At 35.2% G+C, this 24,355-nt stretch overlaps 1 protein-coding gene across 4 annotated transcripts in view; it reads right to left on the reverse strand.

Moving 5' to 3' along the window:
- Positions 1-12,477: 12,477 nt before the first annotated feature.
- Mctp (multiple C2 domain and transmembrane region protein) overlaps positions 12,478-24,355 on the reverse strand; it is a 108,938-nt gene continuing 97,060 nt past the window's right edge. For 3 of the 4 annotated variants that reach the window (XM_089251265.1, XM_089251263.1, XM_089251262.1), the window contains exons 14-21: positions 23,459-23,533; positions 22,746-22,865; positions 20,647-20,775; positions 19,243-19,293; positions 18,532-18,638; positions 18,217-18,326; positions 16,558-16,655; positions 13,234-13,437 (exon numbers count right to left, since the gene is read on the reverse strand). In XM_089251265.1, coding sequence (XP_089107391.1) covers positions 13,360-13,437; positions 16,558-16,655; positions 18,217-18,326; positions 18,532-18,638; positions 19,243-19,293; positions 20,647-20,775; positions 22,746-22,865; positions 23,459-23,533 — 768 coding nt within the window. In that variant the 3' untranslated portion in view covers positions 13,234-13,359. Of the gene's footprint in view, positions 13,438-16,557; positions 16,656-18,216; positions 18,327-18,531; positions 18,639-19,242; positions 19,294-20,646; positions 20,776-22,745; positions 22,866-23,458; positions 23,534-24,355 lie in introns of all 4 variants that reach the window. The other variant, XM_089251266.1, reaches the window with a different exon arrangement.

The raw sequence follows: 24,355 nt of genomic DNA on the forward strand, positions 1-24,355 counted from the left end.
AAAACAAGAAAAAAACTTCAGTAGAGCTTACTTTACCCAATCAAAACGTTTTCCACTAATTTTTTGGATTTTTCTTTGATGGTTGCAAGATTACTACCCGTTAAGTACAGATACCAACAATTGATCACATTTCATTGAGATGAAAACAAGACGTCCAGCTGATTGGCATCGAGAAAGGATTAAATCACCTATCGAAACCTTACCTATAACAAAATTGGACTCGCCAATATGGTTATCTTGTTCGAACCAATCCATCCGGCACCCCATGCATATAGAGGGAAGTGGAAAAGTAATAAAGAAGGCCACACACACACATTCTTTTATGAATCTTTTTATTTTTGCACAGGGGCAAGTTCCTGTGCTTGGATTTTATTCACAAAATTGTGGCACCTTATCAGGTTTCCCATCATGAAAGCCTCATAGATGCCAGCAATCGGGTAGTGGTGATTGACTGAATATGATTTTCAGATGATTTGATTTGATGATCTTTTCTGGTTTTCTGACTTTTAAGCGCGAACATGAGTCTGTTTCTATTTAAGAAAAAAAGTCTTTATAACGAGTAGCAACAGAAACAACTGGGGTTTCTGTTGTCGGTCATCATTGCGCTAAATTTTAATGAAATGGTTTTTTTTCCCCAGAAAAAGGCTATTTCTCCAAATAACTAGTGTTAATTTGCTAATATAACTAAATATCGAGTGTTAAATTGCTGAAGTCACCAAAGAATGAGTGTCATATCACCAATAATGCCATCAAATAATGAGTGTTAAATCACCGAAATCGCCAAATAACAAGTTTTAAATCCAACAACGGCAAATAAGGCAAGCAAAATTTACCAGATTTTCCTTTGAGTATGTGGTAGACACTCTGATTTATGAATATCCTCATATCACGTATGACTGCTTAGGAAACTAGCCTCTCACTGTGCAGGTCTGAGTTCGAATCCCGGTTCAGGCATGGATGTTTACTAACACTAACAAATTCCCTGGACGGATCATGCTTATCCCTTGGGAATGCGTGAGGATCATGTTATTAAAAAAATAATTTTTTTAGTTGGAAAAACGGATGCTTTATGGTACCATGCCTGTTGTCGTGTGCCGTATTGAAAATGTAAAAAAAATTACAGTCACAATCCCTGATGTTGTGCCAACCTCGTTTTGTGCCAGAAATTTCCAGTGAAAAAATCTTTAATTTCTAAGGCCTGCATGTGTTAAGCAGTGATTCGATATAACGTCAAACTCATTAAAGAGTCAAAATTCTATTATTGAATGGAGGTTCGACCATGTGTGGCATAGATAGAAGGTACATGTGAGACTACAAATGCCCCCTCTAACATATATATACATATATTTTTTTGTGCAGTCCCTTCTTTGCAGAATGACAATTTAGTGCAATGTTTTTTTTTTAAGTTTTGCCGCTAGCGCCACTGTCCTAGTCATCTTTTAAGTTATTCTGAGCTGGCTCAGGATTGTGTTGAAAAGAAACACTGATTCTCTGACCAGACCATGCATCAATATCAACCCCCCCCCCCCCCCCGCTTGAATTAAGAGGGAACTTCAAAACAGAATTGTTTGCCATGCATGCATGCGATTTTAAAAACGCAATATCAAGAAAACTCTAAGTGTTGAAATTTTCGTTCTGGGTACAGATTTGCCAGTGACAACCAATATGCAATGTTGGAGATTTCTTAAAAACTTGAGCAACGACTTATCAAGGTTTTACTTTATAATACACTGAAACCTTGATATAACGATACTCTGTGGACCAAGGAAAAATATTGTTGTAGAGGGATTATCATTATATCGAGGGCAGCAGTTTAACATTTTAACATTAGAGCAGAGGTCTTCAACCTTCTTCTAGTCACGAGCACTGTCTTTGCCCATCATCAAGCAAAATAATGCATGTTTTACACTCGAATGCATGGAATCAGGATTATTTTGATCCTTGGAAGCTATTTGTACAAGGCATTTAATCAGGATGTTTGTGCTCGCGAGCACGAAATCGGACACGGGCATAGAACACTATTTGTGATTTGGGGAGCAACAGGTTGAAGATGAAGTCAATAGAGTGTAGACATTTCCAAATAAGACTTGAGAAAATATCGTTGCACACTGATTTATCGTTAAATTGAGTATCATTGTAGTGAGGTTTCACTGTTACATCAAAAACTTCTATGTATTTCCTGCCATATTCCCGCTATGTGTTATTACCCTAGAGCGGCAGTTTTTCGTCCTCCCACCATCCCCCAGAATGCCTAAGAAAATGTAATTTTCAAAATTTTGTGGCGATAAAAAATATACGCTGTTATTTTTTTGGCAGCACATTAGTTTGACCTTTGGCGATCCTGTGAGCTGGACAAGGTATTGTTACCAATGATTTACTCCTCTCTTGTGTTCGTTATACGTCAATTCCTGTTTTAATGAATACTGTTATAGCAAAAATCACATTTTAACGAAAACTATTCTAATCTTCTAGATAAGATTACATAATTACCGTATATGTAAAAATCCGGGATTCCTTTGTAATGAAATTTCGTTATTAGGAAGTGATTTCTCAGGTCTCTCTTGGAGTTCGTTATAATGGGATTCGACTGTATATTACGAAGAGAGAGAGGTATTATTTGTTGTACAAGAAAACAAAAGTATGAAACATGTTTTACTTGAAAATATGGGATGTACATGTTTCCTTGTAATTATATGTGCTTCTTTTAGTTAGTAATCTAGTCATACATTTTTTTTTAATCGTTATTCAAGAACGTGTTGTAGATATACAGGGTGTCCTGTGAGTGTTAATGCGGCTTTTATCTCATCAACCATCCATTGTTGAGATATAGTTTCGATTTGAAAAATGCTCGAAAGGCGTTCAAAAATTACCCTGTACCAGTTTCAATTAAAATATTCAAATTGTTATACATGTACCCTTCATAAGTATTTGGATGTTAAATATACTTTGTTATCTGTGTCGAGGACTAGAATGATTCGAGAAAATATTTTGAGGGAATGAAATTTCTTTTAGTATCTGTTCAGGGCTGGATTAAGTATTAAGCAAAATAAGCACATGCTTATACGGTATCAAGAGAAGTTGCCGAAATGGTTTTTTTATGTAAAATTTTTCAAGGGGGCAAAAAGAGTCCGGCAGAAAATCCTAAAATTTTCAATTGATTGTATAGTTGAAGATAATCATCAAAAGAATGACACAAATATAGAAAAACTGATAATATTGCAAAGTAGAGATCACGTTAATGCTGAGTTTTTGGAATAAGATTTACGTGCAATTTCTATAAAATTAGCTTGAGCCATTTTCAGAGCTTCAGATGGAGGCTCTTTGACAAACTGATATTTCTGAGGGACCCCTCTCTACCACCTAAAAATTCCTGCCTACCAATATACATACTAACTCGCGAATTATAAACAGATCTACAAGATCTACTTGTCCTCGGGCTGTGTACGGGTGAGACCCTCGCATTAATAAAACAAATTACCATTCCCAACCAATATGATAAATACTAAATCAATACAAAAATGACAAATTTAAGAGTTAGCCAAGTTCTACAGAATAAGGATGTGAACTTAAAAATGCTCAAATCTGAGTCATTAATGGATCATCTGCATGGTTTCGGGGATTTTATTTTATAGTTAATTATTATTACTCGTGGGAGACAGTTTCAGTTCCTCTCTAACATATAAGTCAAACCAGTAAAATAACCCCGAAAACTCGCAGCTGTGCTTCCAAACAGATTAAAATCGTCAAAAATTGTCACCAGTCAGTCCAGTGGTTAGGGAGCTAGCCTCTGATTGTGCAAGTCTGGGTTCGAGTCCCGGTTCTTCGATGTCTACTAACACTAACAAATTTCCTAGGCATATCTTACGGATCTTTTGGGAGTGTGTGAGGATCATGTTTAAAATTTAAAAAAAATCACAGGTTTCTCTGCGATTCATTCAGTAGTACCCTCATTGTTTGAAATTTTGCATAAAAACATTTTTATTTTTTTTGGTTCTGCATAGGCTACACAGACTAGAGCCACCCTTTATGTGGTTCGATCTAGAACTTCTAGAATATAGGTATAAAGATACTTTAGTTTGATCTACTGTAGAAGTAAAAGAAATGTCAGCAGATTGCATCTGAAAGAACATCTGAATCATTAGCCTACCCAATGATTATGGTTCACCGAAAATAATGTAATATTGGCCATGCCAACATTCAGTGGTTGCGTTTGAAGCCACTTTGTGAAATCCTAACAAGCAGTCGATAGGGGAAAATATCTTTAAATGTTTTTTAAATATTTTGTTTGATCAGTCAATTTTTAAAATATTTTTGTTAAATAGTTTTAAAAAATTTAAGGTTCGTCTTTTTGGGAAACATGAAAGAAAAGTTCCAGAAACTTTCAAAGATGACCCAAAAATAAACAAAAATGATCCAAGGAATATTATCGATGATTTGCAAGTCGAAAGTCTCTCCTCCCATTTTTTTCTTTCTATGTCCGTGCTTAAAAATATTCAAATCATAATTCTGCCTTAGATTAGTTACTTCTGAACATAAAATTTCGTTTAATATTGTTGTTTTTTTTTCCTTTATAGATTCGATATAGAGTAATAAAGGGTGGGCAAAAAGTCCGTAAAATTTTTAAAAATGAATAAAAACCGGAAAAATAACCGAAATAAAAAACGATTTGCAGAGGTCACTAGAATTTTTTAAGACACGGAAAAAGCTAAAAAAACAGCTGATAGATGGTGCTGGTATGAGCGACTTCTGTGGAAATATGCAAATGAGACGGTTATAAGAACTTGCGCTCCTAATCCACAAGCAGTTCACTGTTGTAAACCATGTATGTGGACCTGCTGCACTCTGTCATTGCTGGATTGTGACTCACCTGCAATGTGTTATCTCCTGTGGTGGTGGTCATGTGGAACACATACTGCTGTAGTAAACGTTTTGGAGGCATTCTGTTCGTTATTTACATATCTTTTCTTTGACTTGTGTACATCATCGTCACCTATCGGCTGTTTTTTGAGGTTTTTTTTCCTTCCCCCCCCCCCCCCCCCGTCTTAAAAATAAATTCCCATTGACCTAAAAATGCTAACCTTGCAAACCATTTTTATTTCGGTTATTTTTCCGGTTTTTATGAATGTTTAAAGTTTCTACAGACTTTTTGCCCACCCTGTATATACTTTTAGGGATGGGGAGGGGCACCAAAACCATTCAAGTGCTTAGGGCCTTCAAACGTTTTAATCCAGCCCTGTATCTGTTGATGCTAAATATATCATCAGAATGTCAGCCAGTATTGAAAAAAAAATTATGCCGCAACCTCGTTAACGTGAACCCGCTTAACATAATAATTCTTGGTTCCGTCATTCTCTGTGGCGATGTAATTGTAATGTTAAAAAATATGCTTAACATGAATCTTTGAAATGAAAGATCGATTAACATGAAAAGATTTGTCAACCTGAATAAAAAAATATGCTTTGTAGCAAAATTCCCAGAAGGCAAGGGTATGGTGAATGCGCCAGTAATGTGCTACACAACAGGGGCACGACCTTGGTTGTCATTTGAAAGAGGGTTGTATTGCCCCTGAGTGTGTGTAAAGAGGGGATGCAGAAGTGGTACGCCTACACTGTTATCTCTAAGTCAACTCGTTGTCTTGCTTTCAAAACCTGTTGTAACGATTTAAGATCATAGATGGCACTGTGGCAGAATCAGGTGATGAAAGAGAAGCCAACTTTTGACACGGAAAACCAAGCTTCAGAAGCTCTGAAAACACCTAGGAACTTTTCAATGGACCAAGAGAATGTTTCCCCCACTCTGAACCATTTGGATCAAATTGAAAAGTTTCTGCAACTATGTACTAGAAAGAAAATGGAGTGGGCTATCATAGACTTTTTCAAAAAATGATTGAATGCTGCTGTTAATCAGGGTACATTGATTTAAATCACGAAATTTAAATTTTATTTTTTCTTTACATAAATTCAATGATATTGAAGTAAATGTAAAACCTGATATGGTTTGCATGTTACTGATATGTGGTAAAGTTTGTGTTTTAAAGAAGTATAGGCGATCTTTGGGGTAAATATAGACTCGAACTTAATCCCTAGATGAAATTGCAGAAAGAAAGCTGCTCTATTTCTAGATTTTCTGCATGGAAAACATTGCAGGAAAATATAAGAAGCTAAACTGCACTATTTTCAATGCATTGCAATGTGACACTAAGGTTCCCATGATTAAAAACAGGAATAATTTTCTGTATAAAGCCTTGCCCTAATTGCTGATTCAAAATTATAATAGATGTTGTACCAACATAGGTATCATTCCACTTTTACTTTTCGTATTAAAATTTTTTTTTTACCAAAAACCATTGAATGTGAAAGAATAAAAATTTGTAAACTACTAAGAAACATCATGCAAGTCGGAAACACGCCTATTCATTGTGCAAGAAACAATCCTGCCGATAGAATTTGTTTTTTATTTAGTTGATGCTGAATGGCCCTTTGGTTGTACATCCAGTGAATTGAGATTTCTCACTGTATGTGTGATACTAAGTTGCCACCACTCATTCACTTTAATTGTGGAGTGGGGGGCACTCATGAATGAAAGCACTTTTCTCTATTTAAAAAAAATTAATCCATGAAATTAATTTGGACTCAAAAGACCTTCCATGTTCCATAAATACAGATTTTTGGTGTTGGTATTTTTTGCTTATAGTTTGTTTGTATTTTATTCATTAATGCTTAATTAAATATGAGCGATTAGGAGAAAAAAGCAATTAGTTGTTATAAAAATATGCATTGTTAATAATCAACAAGATTTGTTTTAATTAATAAGCAGTCTCGGTTAATTTTATTCAAAAAAATCTGGTTTAAATAAAAAAACCAGATTTTTTTTGTAATTGTTAAAATCATGCAAATTTTGTTTTAAAAAATTTTTGGGAAAAAAATAGCGTTTTAAAAGAGAACTAGATGATTAACTGTGTATTATATTTGTATAAATTTACACTGCATTAAGCTTCAGAGTAACACAAATGGAAATTATTTTTCTGTTACTGCTTATCGGCTAACGTGAAACATTTCAGTAGAATTTTAAGTTTCACGTTAATGAGGTTTCACTGTATGTTGCAATTGGTTTATTAGAGGTGAAGCTATCACTTATATAGATCATTTTGTGAAAATTACAGCTTTTCGTTGTGTGTCGAATCGATAGGCTAACGCTGTTAGAATAGTTTTATTAATATTGTTTGTTGTATGGAAAATTGAACGTGATGTTGATGAGAAAAAAGTTCACGTAAATGAAAGGATGACTATTTTTCCGAGTAGTATTATGCTATTTAGTTTTCGTGAGAATATATATATATAAAGGTTGTAAAGAAACAACTCTCTTCTGGATTTTAATCATTGCAGTTGAGTGTTTCTAGCATTTAATAATCGAGTGTTCTTTTGCATGTGTGCGCGTTTGTAGCAAGTGAGAATCTGTGTTTGAAAATGCTTTGATGTAGTAGCTCACGTTTCTCTGCACAATAAAGTTATTTGTGGTTATTAGGCTTTTTGTGAGTTCAGTTCCTGTTATCTGAAAAACTTTCTCAAGTTTATACAAAATTATAATAATGCAACTAAAAACCCATGTATATGCGTTAAGTGATAAAAAATTAACTCTTACTTATAGTTAATTAACTTGAATGTAAATTTCAAGTCGTCAAGCTCTTTAGAATGTATGCGAACGTTAAAGGCTGTTTACATGGGTATAGTCGGTAAGTGATTAAGTAGAATAGGAGTAATTTGATTTTTTGGGTTAAGTAAGCGTATCTGCATGTTTTCCAGTGGGCATTCACTACTTGATTGATTTCATTTGGACACAATTTTTTTAAAATTTAGTCAATTGCTTAATCACTTAACATGCACACATGTAAACAAGCCTCAAATTCTGTACTGTGATGCTGTAATCCAGGTCAGTAACCAGAAATTTCTTTCAGAGGGAAAGAACAATAGATTCAATCATGTTATTTCTATGAAAGGGAGTAGAAAGCTTTGCACAAGAATACTTTCAAACAGAGCGCAACTCAGGTCTATCACCATCTATGGGCGATTTACTATCTAGTGAGTTGTACCGGAAGTGTAGCTGTGTGTGTACCTAACAGTCTGAGTGCGTATGTCGTGGTTTTTTTTTTTTGCCCAAGAATACTAAATTACCAACGAATAAGGTAAATATACGGAAAACACAAAAACTACTAATGCATTTCGACACACATGCACACAGTGGGTGTAGTCTTCAGAGGAAAAATATATAAACACTAATCAGGCTGAATGGGGATCCCACTTGGGTTGGATAGGAAATCTTAACTCTCGGTTGCTCTCAATAGGAAAAAGTATGTACTCTTCAACCGTCATGGTCTAAATCTTAACTCTCGGTTGCTCTCAATAGGAAAAAGTATGTACTCTTCAACCGTCATGGTCAGAATGAAGCTGAGATCCTGCGTGTAAGGCTAATGCAGCACCCTGGTTACCTGGTTCAGCCAGGTTGAAGACCTGAATCTTTATAGAAGTCTTAATCGCCATCCATGGATGATTAAAACTTACACGCAGGCTTTTAACATTATTCTGACCACGTTTGAAGTGAACAGACATAATTTTTCCCACTGAGCAACCAAGAGTTAAGATTTGGTGTCCAACCCAAGCGGGGTCCTCAGTCAGTATGTGATTAGTGGTTATATATTTTTCCTTTGAAGACTACAACCACAGTGTGTGTGGAAATGCATTAGGGGTTTTCATATTTTTCGTATATTTACCTTATTTGTTGGTGATTTTTCTTAGCATATTATTTTATGTACATTATACATTTTCTCATATTTCAGGAGGGAACTGGACAGCCCCCACCAAAAGAAATTTCTGTCTATGGGGGAAGCGAGGCTACAAAGGCTCACGATGGCCTTGATTTTGCTGGCCAGATGGAACCCACTTTTCAGGTTGCATTTGCCCACAGGCAGGAATTTTGTGTCCCTCCTATGAGGTTATTGGTTAAACTCTAGTTAAATTTTTCCCTAAAAAATTTACCTGTATATAACAGACACCCCCTCAAAAAAAAATTACTTGGCTTGTACAAGAGTATAAAGAGTGCTCGTAAATTGTTTAGAAAAAAATTGGATGGTCAATATTAATCAAGATGAACAATATTTATGATGGAACCCATAATCCCAATCCACTCAGAGTGTCAGAAAAGCATAAAGTAAAGTCTCCACCTTGAAGTTTGAACAGTGAAAAAAGAGAGACAACAAAATCGTAGGTTGTATAAATACAATCATTTTGTACAATCATATGCAAATCAGCAAAAGACTCCAAGGTGATACTCAACGTGGCATCCAAGGGTGTTGTTGCACAGTTTACATTGGCGAATGAAAGACTGGTGCACCCTATCGTAAACTCCTGATGTCCTATTGATCTTGTCTGCTGCAACAAGGATTCTTGCGACAAAATTTGCACACTGCGAATGATTGACGGTTATATTTTAGAGAAGTGCTGCTTCTCCAGCAGAGGGGAAATGATATCAGAAGTGAGGACTTGTGCTTTTTCAATGTGTTTTGCTTTTCTGACACCCTAATTGGATCGTGACCATAGGTTCCATTGTAAGCATTGTTCATCTTAATGGGAGGAATACTATCACCCCTTTTCAATTTTTATCAACAATTTACAAACACCTTTTATATGGTACAGTAAAACCTGTCTTCAACGGAACCTGCATTAAGCAGAAACCTGTCTTTAATTGGAAAAAAGTCGTGGTCCTGTGATTTCAGTGCCAAAATAGACATTAAAAACCCTGGATTAAACAGAACCTGTCTAACGGGGAAACGGAAAGGAAAATTTTACACTTTAACGGAAACTTTGATACAGACACTTCGACTGTTTCACAACCAATTGATCAAAAGATCATATATGAAATGTTAGTTCTTCTATCGAAATTTTTAATGCAATGACTGTTTGCCAATACAAGTTCTACTTCACCACCATTAGATTTGTAGAAACCGTTACCGTACTTGATACTGTGGTTTTTGAAAAGCCACATGTAGTGAAACACAGTTGCTTTCTGAAATAGTAACAAAATTTTTCGGCAAAGCAGACTTTTAGCAGGCAATGGTTAGATTTCTAAATGATATACAATTACGTACAAAATTGTATGCAAACCGCTTTCCGTGATCGCAAGTGCTGAGTGCAGGGCCAGAATTAGAGAGAGGGGCAAGGGGGGGGCAATTGCTCGGACAGCAAAAATTAGGTGGCTGCAAATTTTACCGCGGTTAGGCAGCGAAATCATGTTTCCCCCCCCCCCCCCCCCCACATACACACACAAAAATCCTAGTTAAGTTATGGCTCAGGTGCTGAGACAATGTACAAACTGAACTTGGCACGACAGATATTGACACCCCTCATTGAAAATTTCAGGGAATGTAAAAAAGAATGTAAATGTGTGTGTAGTCATTTCAGATGAAGAATAGTCTGGGGTGAAGTTTTCATACAGATGCTGTGAAAACCTAAGTATTTAGTAATTATAGAGTATTTAATGTGCATTATTTTACGTACATTTAAATTAGTTTATTTTCAAGTGATTTATTTTTATTATAATATACTTCAATTACGAGTTCGTTGCATAATTTTACACATTATGTCAATTGAGTCGTCCAGTTGCAAAACTTGTTGAACGCCAACCAAATTTTTTTACATAAAGTGAAAAAGAAGCTTTTGTAGAGTGTATTTTTCTACCTGACTGCTTGAAATTTAAAATTTTTAAAATTTTTAAAATTTTAAATGTTAATAACATTAACATTTTAAGAGTCACCTAAAAAAAATACACTCTACAAAGGTTTCTTTTTCACTTTCTGTAGAAATATTTGGTTGATGCTTAATGAGTTTTGCAACTGGAAGACTCAATTTAAACTCCATTAAGGGGAAACCTGTGTTCAACGGAAAAAAAATCTTGGTCCCCCCCCCCCATTCTGTTGAAGACAGGCTTTACTACATTTCAAACATTCATGGACAATATTCAAAAAAGGAACTCGCATTACATTTTTGGCAATACTGAAAGAAAAATCTGTCAGCTGCCATGAAAGCAAAATATAGTCGAACCCCCAATTTAACGGATTGCAAGAAGTTGAAAATTTTATGTCATTTATTTTTTGTCAAAAAATTTAGTTCATATTTTTGTCAGTAGAGGGCACTACTAAGAATCAAATCCCTAGAAATATGCAAATCAGAGTCCTATAAAATGCAGGTTGCCCATATCTGATTTTTCATATTACTGGCGCTTACATAAGGTTTTCATTGTGATGTGGAGATTGATGGATGAACCACTATTAAAGAAGTTGTTTTACCTCAGCCACATGAGCTCTTAGTCACTCGCATGCTTGCATATTATTTTGGTCACTCAAATGCTTGACACTGTTTTGGTCACTCACATGCTAACTCACTATTTTGATCACTTACATACTTTCCCATGGTCTTTTTCTTCCGTGGCTCTTTTGGTGGCTCACTGACATGGTTCCTTGCTTTATAGGTCACTCTTTTGATAATTTACAGGTTTACACACACTGCTCTAGTTCATTATTTTAGCCATTGACATGCTCCAGGCCACTCACTTACCTGGTCCATTGCTCTGTATGTGACTCTTTTGCAGTGCCATCTTAAGGCATGGGCCCACCAGGGTCTCACAAAAGTGAACTGGTTCAAATTTTTGGGAATTCACCAGGTAGGGGCTCAGAAAAATCACTTGGTCTGGAGGCCCATGATCACAGGCGGAGATAGACTTGAACGTCTGGGGACATGGTCATTATTGCGGGGGGGGGGCATGATGATGATGCCAATTCATATATAGACATATAGATTAGATCAGACGACTCCATCTTTGACGCCGGGGGGCAAGTGATGCCCATGATGCTCTTAAGACGGCCCTGCTCTTTAGTTCACTGACGTGCTTGCAAACTCTCTAGGGCACTCTTTTGCTCACTCACTAACCTAGAACCCTTAATGTCTGGGCAGAGGCGGATTTATTCAGATTTGTACAAATTTTGTCACCCTTCTCCCACTCTACTAACTTTCTTGGCCACTCATTATTCAAATTTGCCTCCCTGGGCTATATATAGCCCGCTAATCCACACACCCCCTAATACACCACTGGGTTTAGCCATGCCCCACATCCTGAAGCAGGGCCCTAGGCTGGGTTATTTTGCAGGCCCTCCGACCAGACTTCCACGGGCCCCTTTATGATGAATTTATAGCGTGAAAAAGCAAAAAAATTGTGAAAATTGTCCCGGGCCCCTTGTCAGCCTACCTCTTGTGGGGGCCATGGGTTTAGCCTCTATTTTCACTAGAATTTCTCTCAGAAGAAATTTGTTGAATCACAGTTCATTGAATCGGGGTCCGACTGTAATTAAGAAACAATGCTCACACACTGATAATTACATTATCACCATCGTTAAACGAAAAAGATCCAGAATCAGGAAATAAGACAATGTAAGTAAAAAATATATTTAATGGCTTAAATTATAGAAAAGAAAAAATCGAAGACATTAAATGCAAATTTTTGACTCACAATTAAGCTCAATATAAATCGAAGAGAACATTTTCTACACTATAAAAATGGTAACTTGAAGAGATTGTTAATTTGTTAATCTTCATTTCTGATGGACCAGTGTAATTTAATATAATCATGGCAGAGTGAATGTGATTATCATAGGATAATCCTCCGATACATGCTTTTATGTACACTGACTTGCTATCGCCTCAAAATTTTTCGAATATGAAAAATACAACAAAGAAACAAAAAAAAAAAACTGACGAAGATACAATAAAATCGTTAATATTGTTAATATAATCTACAGCTACAGAAGGCAACTCGTAGATACTTAATCTGATGGTTTTTTAAGTCTTAATTGGCCATAAATTGTTACAAAAATAATTTCACCACGACGTAAATCCTACGCCCTGCTCGACTAGTGGTCGTGATGTTAAAATGACTAGAAATGATCCTTCAAATGTACATTAACATGAAGAGAATAATGAAATAGATAAAATTACAATCCTATAGAATGTCAACATTTTTTTAAATAACTTTCGATACTTTTTTTTGTTGAAGAAAACTTGTTATATGTATAATATATACATGGCAACGATAATTAGATGAAACGTGAAAATTATGATAATTTATGTATATATATATATAAAAAAGGCTGAATGTTATGTCGTCAAGCATTCAATAAAATCACAGTTATATTTAGACAACAACGTCCTAAAGATTATAATTGTTGACTTTTCGAAAAGTTAAAATAATTTACTAATTTCTTCCTTAATTTCACTGGGCGATTCATTCCATTCATTTTGATGCGCTTATCAATCACTAGCTTTTCTTCTTTTTCTTCTTCTTTTCGCCTTCTGCCGGAGCTGCGAATACTGGCTTCAGTTCTCGATACATCACCTGTATTTCATGGACACAAAAGTAAAAAATTATTTTAATAATCACAAAGTGACGTAACAAGCTTAAATATTGCCTCAGGCTTGGCATTAGACCAGGGAGAGTCTTCAACCTTTTAGACATTATGGGCCAAATAAAAGTTTCCAAGAAGCGCACGGGCCACCGTCATGTCGCTGTATTTGTAATTTTTATTTATTTTTCTAATAACTTCCTTTCATTGATTTATTCCTTTTAATTGATTACTTCTTTTATTAAATCCGAAGTTTTCCCGATAATTCTGAAATTATTTTCCCATCAATTTAAAAAATTTTCTTCAATTATGAAATTATTTCTTTAAAAAATTCTTGATATTTTTTCATGAATTATTACTTTTAAAAATTGCGAAAATTGCTCTGAATAATTCGATTGTTTTTCTATGTAAAACAGCAAAAAGCTCTGAGGGTCACATTTGGTCTGCAGGCCATGGATTCAAGACTCCTACATTAGACAAACTATATACAGCTTCCAGACTAACGTGGGCCCCATAGTTTGCAAAATTCACTTCCCCACATTGCACCCACATCTGTGGAAGTGTCATTTTTCAGAGGTGCGGCTTTATGCATAATTTGGGACGCATCCCAAATTGTTTATACAGCAGATATCTCCCCAACCATTGACTTCGGAAATATACTTCAAATTACAAAACGTTTCCAAACAGCGTGCAATTACTCAAAATGTCTTGAAATTTTTAAGGGGTCGTATACATAGATAAATTCACTTTTTATGTACACCCTATGTGCTAAAACTTCCAATTAGTACAATGTAAATGCTGCTCCGAGAAGTTATTTACAAAAAACTGCATATTTTTAAATACAATATTAATGGAGATGTTTGACTTTGAAGTTTTCAGCATTTATCGCCAATGATTGAGGGTTGCGGTTCACAAATTGCAAAACGTAGATTAAATTTAAAGTAAAATTCTGCAACTGTCAAAAAAATTTAATTGTAATTTATTGTGAATTAAAAAAATAAAATTGTTGAGTTCATTCTATTAGTGCAAAAATGGCAATTTTTGAGCCAATGAAAACTTGCCAATGCAGAGATAAGTTGCCAAAACATGGTGATTTTATATTGTTACAAAAATTATGTAAATAGTCCTTATTTATCATTTGTCATTTTTTGCCTGTAAATAGTGTGAATAGTCATTATCTTATGTAAGATTGAAAATTAATGCATTTCTCTGTAAATCTTGCTTTATGGTCATCTTTTTCTCAGCCACCTCATTGGGCATTTTCCCTGTTGTGGTGTTGTATTTGTAAATTGGAGACAAACGTAGCAAGTTCGGCCACAGCTTCAATGATTTGATGATGTCAGGGCACAAAGAGAAATTTCTAGAAAGAGAGGGAAAGAATTTGATCTTGCGAGAATGCTGGGAGGAAACTTCTTATAATTTCTTTGCCTGTATAAAAGCACCTGTCGAAACGAAACTTAGTAGTTGAGTGTAATTCTTGCATTAGTGAGAAGCCAGCTTTAAGAAGCTCTCTGTTTTAGCATGTATAGGCACATCTTTGCTTACGAATATGTATAAATAGCTGTTCTGAATAAAAAAAAATCTGACTCCTAAATTTTGTTTTGTCCTTTACGTATTTCAAAGACTCGTGTGTGAGAGAGAGAGGCATTATCTGGTACGATATATTTAATATCTCGATAAATAATGCATTTAAAAATATGAAATTTTTTGCAAATGACTTTTTAGAGTGGCATTTAAATTTCAATAACTGCATGCAGAGTCTGTATAAAAATTTTATTTATTTATTTATGTATACAACCCTTCGAACAAATTTGCAGATTTTAAGCAACTGCACAGCATTTAAAAACTTTTTAAATTAAAAGTATGTTTTTTCCGAATTCAACAGCTACAGAGATAATAAGATGCGCAAACAAATAGGGACAGTCTGTATATGGGTCTCTGTAGCGAGAGAGAACTTTGTTATCTCTCGATGATCCATACTCAACTGTATCGCTGAAGATGCCCATCACAATTGTGAATAAAATGTCGAGAAAATTTCTCTATGCCCCAAGCATGACCCAATGTTCATGAGGTGTATGCATGACCTCACAACATGGAGCTTTGGTAAGCTCCCTTCTTTTCCAGGCCAGATTTTTTACAGGCCTTTATATAATGAATTTACAATGTGGAAAAACCAAAATTGACAAGAATCGTCCATGTATCCCAGGTTGGAGCTCTATCAGCCCCACCCTTATGGGTTGGCCATGGGTGTGTGTGTGGTTTATTAGTGCATGGGAGGCTTCGTGCAATAATTAGATTTGGTACTACAATTTTCTAGAGTAAGCATGTAAACTCATAACTTTATCTAACGTTAATGTCTGATAATGTTATCTACTAAGATTTTTTTTTGAATAACAGTGTAAATTTGCAGGCTGGTACTTCCAACCAAGCAGGGGAGGGGGCCTCTTGGAACATAATTTTTCCCCCAAGGGCTCATGATGTTCTTGAGATAGCCCTGCAACCATGTTTATATTTTGATTGAACATTGTCTAATATGGACCTTCATAACAGCCTTTCTCAATTGAACTGAAAGAGTTCAAAAAATTAAAATGGCTAAGTCTTGAGAATCTTTCATTACCAAATAGGTGCCAAGATGACCACACAAGCATATCACAACCACTAAAACTGCACAACATAAGTGGTTATTAGTTACCACACACAAGAGTTACCAGCCTCTACTTCAGAGAATAAAAGGCATTCAAAATAGGTTCTGGTCTAATCAGCACTTCTGTGTATGAAATGATTTGAGTGAAGTTCGAGAAAATTTTGACCAGCTGAAGACAGAGAATAATGAAACGTATCCTATTTCCCAGCTCCATGAGAGATAGGGGGCCATTCAAGTATTACGTAAGCAGATTTTTAGCCATTTTTGATTCCCCCCCCCCCTGTCATCAAAAGTCAGCAAATCCGAAACTCCTCCCCCCTCAATGCTGACGTAATACTTGAATGACCCCTAGTGAAATTTTTCCGAGGGTTATGTATTTGAAGAATATGTATATGACAAGGTGGAAATCAAAAAACTAGAGAGAGACGAAATGAGTATAGAAATATTATATTGCTTCAATATGTCTCACCTTTTCATCATCGTCAGGAACTCTGGAGAGAAAATCTAAAAGTTCGTTGTTAGGCACAGCATGGGGATTCCTCAGCTTCTTCGTAAATTTGTTTATACCTGAAAATATAGATACGTTTTATTACTAACTTAATATTGTTCAAATTATACTCTATGTATTTGCAATTTTTTTATTGTAAGAGGTATTTTAAGAGGTATTAAGAGGTAACTTAAGAGGTAAGAGGTATTTTTAAGTATATGTAAGAGGTTGTGAATGTTTGTATTCACTGTTTCGGAACACCTCTGCATATCAGATACAAATAAAAGACCACAACAAGCAAATTGCTCAACGAAGTGGCTGAAAAAAAAGGTGCCCATAAAAAAATATGGATGCCTTATATAACTAAAATACAGAAACTCAATATAGAAGCATATAGCCTATCATAAAAGAAACTAATAATCAATAATACAGTTGATTCCCGTTTTAACGAATACTGTTATGTCGAAAAAATCTCATTTTTTATAATGAAAACTTTTCTAATCCCCCAGATAAGTTTACATAGGAACAATATAAAAATCTAGCATTCCTTTATAACAAAATTTGATTGTTACAAAGGGATTTCTCCGGTCTCGGAATTCGTTATAATGGGATATTATATACAATACACTGCCCATAAACAAGATTATAGTTTGTCTTATCTAAGTACGGATAGCTTCTCCATTTATTCCGCTATGTTTATCATACTTTTTAAAAAAATCAATTTTGCTAGAATTCATGACCCCTGGAATTAAACTATTCCATATTTATTAACAACCTCCATAGAAGAAAAACTCGCCACAACCTGGAATTGTCCCTTACTAAACAATACTAATGTACCCTTGTCAAAGCAGTTGATTGATGGTGTATTAATAACTCGTAGTCTATCCTATCCATCCAGTTAAAAATTGTGAACACTTTGATTATATCCACCCCCGACACCCAGTGCCGTCTTAAGGCATGGCCCGGGGGCCTCAAGAGAAGAGGGGCATCACAAAAATGAGATCTGGTTGAAATTTTCGAGAATTTGCCTAGTAGGGCCTCAGAAAAATCACTTGGCCCGGGAGCCCATGATGCTCTAAAGACGGCCCTGCCGACACCTGCATTCTTAAAGAAATCATGTCTTTCTTCATAGCTCAATAGCTCAAGTTTTGAGTGCCAACAATAGCTTTGCATAGCTCTTCTCTGCACCTCCTCTTCCTCAACTAAGTCTATGTCGGTATGGTCACCAAAACTTTACAGCATACTCCAGGCCAAGACGAACTAAGCCTTGGAAAAGCGAAAGAATGACTTTAGGAGAACCCTGATATTACCAATGACTTTATCTAAGTTCTGTTAATTAGTTATTTTTTAAATAATGGGGTTATAATTAAAGGCATAAAATATCTATAAAATATCTGAATGCATATTATAGAAAAGCGCAATCAAACATGAGGCCACAATACTCTATTTTGACCTCAAACTAATCTCAGACATCTATCCTTTTTTCAAGGCTTTTTTGCCAAATAGCTGAGTGCAATACATGTGGAATACCAATGGCCCCCTTGGAGGCTTGGTTCTAGTGCTCTGAAGCCCCTTTATAGTAAACACAACTGTGTTTTAACTTTGTAATTATCATTATGACATTTTAATAATCTTACTCACCCCATGCCATAATGAGGTAACGGACTGGAATGAAGTAAAGAATAAAAGTAGCAACCATAAGAACTAAAACTGCTAACCACGACAGGTATGGCACTGTGAAATTGAATGTACTGAAAATAAATATAGGGAAGACAATATATGATCACAAATTTTATAGGCATGAAATTCACAACAGCAGAAATGAACAAGGGACTTTTACATTGACTGAAGTAGTCATATCTTTTAGAATTTTATATTATTGAAATTAGAGAATCTACTCATCCAAATTGATGCCAATTTTGATCAAATAAATCAATAATGGCAAATGACTCTTACTTCTTAAATCTTTCACCAAGAGATGCTACTTCACCTAAAACGTTCTGAACCAAAGCTGTAGCATCTTGGACAGCCTGTAACTTCTCTTTCAGTGTCTTTTTCTCTTCCTTCAAAATGATAGAGTCATACACACGATAAATAAAATTTATGGAAACTAAACAAAGGTAATTTTAAATAGAATCGTTATCAGCAAACAAAAAATTTGATCATCTTGTCAGGTGGTTCTGAAAATTTAATGAAGTCCTCTTAGTTTTTTAACGTTATCTTGGCATTGTAAAATAATAATTTGAAATATTATGACAAATACCTCGTGAGCAATTTATTAATGAGAAACTCCAGCATCTTGAATCAAAATTAAAATGAAATAAAACCTCCGAATAGCTGTGGAGTTTTGAGTGGCCTCTTTAGTCGAACAAAGAAAAAAGGAAATGGTACAATATTTTCTTCCACCTACTTTCTTTGTTCCACTTAAGAAAGGAGCTACACATCAAACCCCGGAACAGCTGTTTGGAGTTTCATCTTGTTTATAGTTCAATATTTGGTGTTTCAGAAATTAGAGTTTTTCCTTTGCAATATCTTGAAAGATTCATTGCGTAGGGAAAAATTTTGCCATGATTATATAATGATCTTTATTTAATTTCTAATTAACTCACCAAATCCTAAATTAAATAGAGTTCTATAAAAAAATTAAATAATTCAGAAACTACTTACATTTTTACCATCTTTATCATCATCGTCATCTTCATCGTCGACTTCTTCTGACTTCAAAGAAGAAGAAAAAAAATTAATGAAATTGTGAATTTTTGTATTATTGTATAGGGAAAAAAATTGAAGAAAAACACAAACAATTTCAATAATGATTAGTCAGCTCAATCAAACAAAAATAGGACACAGCAAATAACCAAATTATAATGCAATTTGCAAGCTAGCAAAGTTCCTTCACAATACTCATACATTCACATAGAAAATGCTGCAGTTATTATATACACCACAATTAGCGTTATTATATGCTGATTATTAATGCATCTTATGTTAGAAAGATATGTGAGAGAGCTGCTCTAAAAAATGACCAGAATCTCTTTTTTTTAATCTAACAAGTACTTTATACCTCAGCTGTGAAAATGGATGTTTCTAAATATACATGATGTTAAAAAGTCTAATGTATATGTTACGGTAAAAGCCAGAAGAGGGGTAAATCCTAGGTTTTACCAAGTCGAGCTGGTAAAATTCCGAAAAACGCTTGTAAACGTATATGTTAACATATATAAATAGTATATAAGCAGGTTGAATTCAGAGTGAAAAAGTATAGTTGAGTAAATACTGTGCTTCGGAATCCTTAGAGCAAATCTTTCTTACTCATAGTGGCTGTCAAAGATGCAGATAAAGAGTCAAAACATTATAATTTAGCATGATTAGGAGTGTGTTAACCCAAACCCAATTTATGTACAAGCTTTTTGCAACAAATTTGGACGATACATGGTTGAAATACCAGTAATGCATCTAAGAAAGTGATATCTTTGGAAAGATTAAGGAAGTAAAGAGGGGCAAAAGAAAGTGAAATGGGGGGAGGGGGTCTTCGATTCTTTCCCCTTTCTCCCAGCCACCCCTTCTTTTTTGTTATACCACTTTTTTTTTGCTTATCAGACCATAGAGGGAGAAAAGGAAAATAATAATGCTGAAGCAAAAGAGAAATGCCAGTTCCTGTTCATAGGGTTACCAATAAAAAGTCTCCAAAGAAGGCGGGTGGGGGAGCTGATAGAGCTTGAATGTATATCTCCCATTTACTTTGGGCCAAGATATCTCACCCCTGTTTGGAAATAGGTTAAAGGCGGTTATACCTGTTGTCATAGTTTTCTTCTGCCCTTGTTTTTGTCTCGGTTGGATAATAAACACTAGGTAAGAATTAAAAAGAATTGGGACATTAAAAAGCAGAGTAAAAAAATTGTTACAGGCCACAGCTTAGAATCCGCTAAAATCGAATTCTGCTGCTTGGAATTCAAAATGTTTTGTTTTGTCATAGGGAATACTGCCATTAATATTCCAACCTTTTGTTCCTTTGTGTCATATTCTGCAAAAGCATAACATTGAAACAAGATAAAATACTCTAGAACTCACTTCCTCTTCTTCTCGATAACCAAATTGGCGACCAGTTACTGTTTCAATAACATAGTTCTTGGCATATATTATAAGAAATACAATTGGCAACATGTAAACCTCAAAAGTATACGTGATAATCAGAAATACCTGTAGAAAACAAATGAAAAATGGATAAAGATTATAAAAATATATATGTGCTGGTGAAAAATCAAAGGTTAAATTAATTTTCATTCATGAGCAAGATGATATTATTTTCCCCAGAGGTAATTTTTCTTATAGATTTGAAATTTTACACCTTAATAATTTTCTTTTCTATTCTTGAAAAAAATGTTTTGCATATGCAACAATGCAACAAATTCATTGCAACAATGAATTGTTGGGGCCAGTCGCACAGATATACAGGAGTAGTGTTGCTGAGGGTATCGTCCCGAGAGATTGGAAACTGGCTAACGTTGTTCCGATATTTAAGAAGGGTAGTAGAGAAGTGGTGTCTAATTATCGTCCAGTGAGTTTGACGAGCTCCCTCTCGAAAATTTTGGAAATTATCATCAAAAGGCAGTTTGTGAAGTGGATAGACGAGAATAATGTATTGTCGGATAATCAGCATGGGTTCAGGAAGGGGAAGTCATGTGTAACTAACCTCCTTTGCTTCTATGATTACGTGACTAAGGCTTTGGGTAAGAGCAAAAATGTCGACGTTGTTTACCTTGATTTCCAGAAGGCATTCGATCGGGTCCAACATGGCAAACTCTTGAAGCGTTTACACGAGATTGGAATAGGGGGCAACTTGCTGAATTGGATAGAATCGTGGTTAAGAGATAGGTCGCAACGAGTTATGGTGAACGGGGAATTCTCTGGTTGGACAGACGTCACAAGTGGAGTTCCTCAGGGAAGTGTCCTTGGCCCCATACTTTTTTCACTTTTTATCGATAAACTCGATCAGGGTATCGATGGAATTACTAGCAAATTCGCAGATGATGTGAAGCTAATGGGGGTAATCGGGAATGAAAGCGATAGGGAGTTGCTCCAGACCAACTTAAACAAGATTGCAGCATGGGCAAATGAATGGAGCATGACGTTTAGCGTAGATAAGTGCATGGTCGCTCATTTTGGTTCGAACAACCAACGGTTCTCTTACGAGTTGAATGGTGTCACTATCCCGGATGCAACTAGAGTCACCGATTTGGGAATTCTCATTGACGAGCGACTTAAGTTTTCTGAACATTGTTCAGCGGTTGTCAAAAAATCGAATAGAATGCTTGGCCTCATTTTCAAAAAGGTCTCTTCGCGTTCTCCTAAAGTCATTCTTCCTCTTTTTCGAGGCTTAGTTCGTCCTGGACTGGAGTATGCTGTAAGGTTTTGGAGACCATACCTACAGAGGGACATAGACTTGGTTGAAGGGGTGCAGAGAAGAGCTACACGTGTCCTTATTGGCACACAGGGCTTGAGTTATGAAGAAAGACTTCATTTTTTGAATATGTTTACATTGGATGAACGCAGGTGTCGAGGAGATATGATCGAAGTGTTCAAAATTTTCAATGGAATGGATAGGATGGACCATGAACTTTTAGTACACCGCCAATCGACTGCTTTTACAAGGGGACACCAGTATCGATTGGTGAGGGACAATGCAAGGTTATGGTGTCGCAGGGAATTTTTCTCCAATAGGGTTGTTAATAAATGGAATAGCTTACCCCCGGAGGTAGTAAATTGTAACACAATTGACACGTTTAAAAAGAAATACGATAAACATGTTGGGGTAAATCGAGAAGCTATCCATTCTTAGAATAAGACAACCATAAGTAATCTTTATGGGCATCGTATAATATTTTATCATGTGTATATATTGTTTGTAATTTGTGTTAATTGCATTTTTAATTGGGTTGCTGTATTTTTGAAACATATGACAACCATATTTTTATGGGCATCTTTTTATCAGCCACCTCGTTGGGCATTTTGCCTGTTGTGGCGTTGTATTTGTATTTGTATTTGTATTTGTATATGAAAATAGAAAAAATTTCCTTTTTTCGTAAAAAAACACTGATTTCATAAAAATATTTTTCAACTATCAGAAAACAAAAAATACATGAAAATCCATTATATCAATAAAAACTCACTATAAATGCAGTTATACTTCGAAATGTAGATTCCCAAAGAAAACAACTATTCAAGAATTTTGCAACCTCAAAAATGCCGACAAGAAGAGAACGAACCCTGTTAAGGTTTCTCACAAATATCTAAAAACATAAAAACAAAAAATATTTTTCTTCACACTCATAGAATCTTATTAAATGTTTTTATATACAGTATATCAATGAGCCTGATTGGAGATTAAAATTTTTTTACACATATTTTATACACAGTAGAGTCTCTGTAACAAATTTGTATGTAAACAGTTCAATAATAACTATGTGATGAAGTTTTTACAAGAATGCTAACATTTTTTTACTCTATAGTAAAATTATTACCCGAGTAAAATAATTGTTTTCATGGAATGAAACAGGTTCATTACGAAACAATGTGAAAAATTAAATTCTTGTTTAATTTACATGGTTCCCGGCAAAATCTGCTTGATCATTTCCCTGACCAAAACTCTGAACAAAGACAGTGTAATTTTGAATCTTGACCTTCCGAACTTTTTTAGAGTTTGTTTTTTTCTCCGTCACTGAATGTTTCCCCTGACTTTTCTCAAATATTTAAATATTTCCCTGACTTTTGCCAAATATTTTACATTTTCCCTGACTCTACAGGTTGCTGGGAATCTTGAATTAATATTTAAAAAAAATTAAATGCTTTAACTAAGGATGCGTAATTTTTAAGAAATACTCACAGCTCTTTTGAATCGTTGTTCCTGTTGGACATACTTCTGTTCTTTTGGATTAACCGTCAGAATACCAGCTCTGATCTACATTTAAAACAGTAATACATGGATTCAGTAAATAGGTCATAGCAGTGGTTGGGGTGCTATTTCTTATAGGAAGAGGAGGCACATGGTAACAAATTGAAACATGAGAAGACAGGAAAAAGACTCAATTTTTATGATATAAGATCAAAATGTCAATGACGTAGACTGCTAAATAAGTAATAATAATAAGTAGGTAAAAGTAATTGAAAACAATAAATAATTAATTCAAAATGCCTTTATCAGTTATTTAGCCCTTACAACAGCAATCCTGAGAGATATCTTATCTTCTTAAAACCCTCTCAGTTCAATAATCATGAGCTCAACTCTGTACGGACAGCTTTGCCTGATAGCATTTTTTTCCTTCCTCTTAAAACTTCAATTCAATAGAAGTCAAGAGGATGAGAGGACTCAGGCTGGATGGTAATATGATGATCAATGCCACTTCTATTACAGAGTTTGTACTGTGGCTTTTAAACCAATAACCTAAAGATGTAAGCAGCATCTTCGCCTAGCCTCTTGTTCTGGGCTGGATAGATGTTGCAATTGTCGGACCTTTCGAACCCAGCGTGTGTCTCTAAGGATGGGTTGTATACGCCTCATGACTCCCCCATCCTGTCAATCAACTGCCAGTCAGCATAGTCAGCTTTTCTTCAAAGTCAAAAACAGAAGGGCAAGAGAAAGGATGGGTTTTTTCCTTTCCCTTTGAAATAATATACGATCATGCTTACAGCATAAATAACAGAAAACAATGTTTTTTTTCTTCCTTGTTTTTTTATCGCTATTTTGTGTTGGGGGGAAGCATTTATCAGCTCCCGCAATCGA

Source organism: Pholcus phalangioides, unplaced genomic scaffold (genome assembly GCF_987345545.1).
Source record: "Pholcus phalangioides strain wild (caught in Gottingen) unplaced genomic scaffold, Ppha-v1.0 ptg000024l_1, whole genome shotgun sequence".
In the NCBI taxonomy this organism is placed as follows: Eukaryota; Metazoa; Arthropoda; class Arachnida; order Araneae; family Pholcidae; genus Pholcus; species Pholcus phalangioides.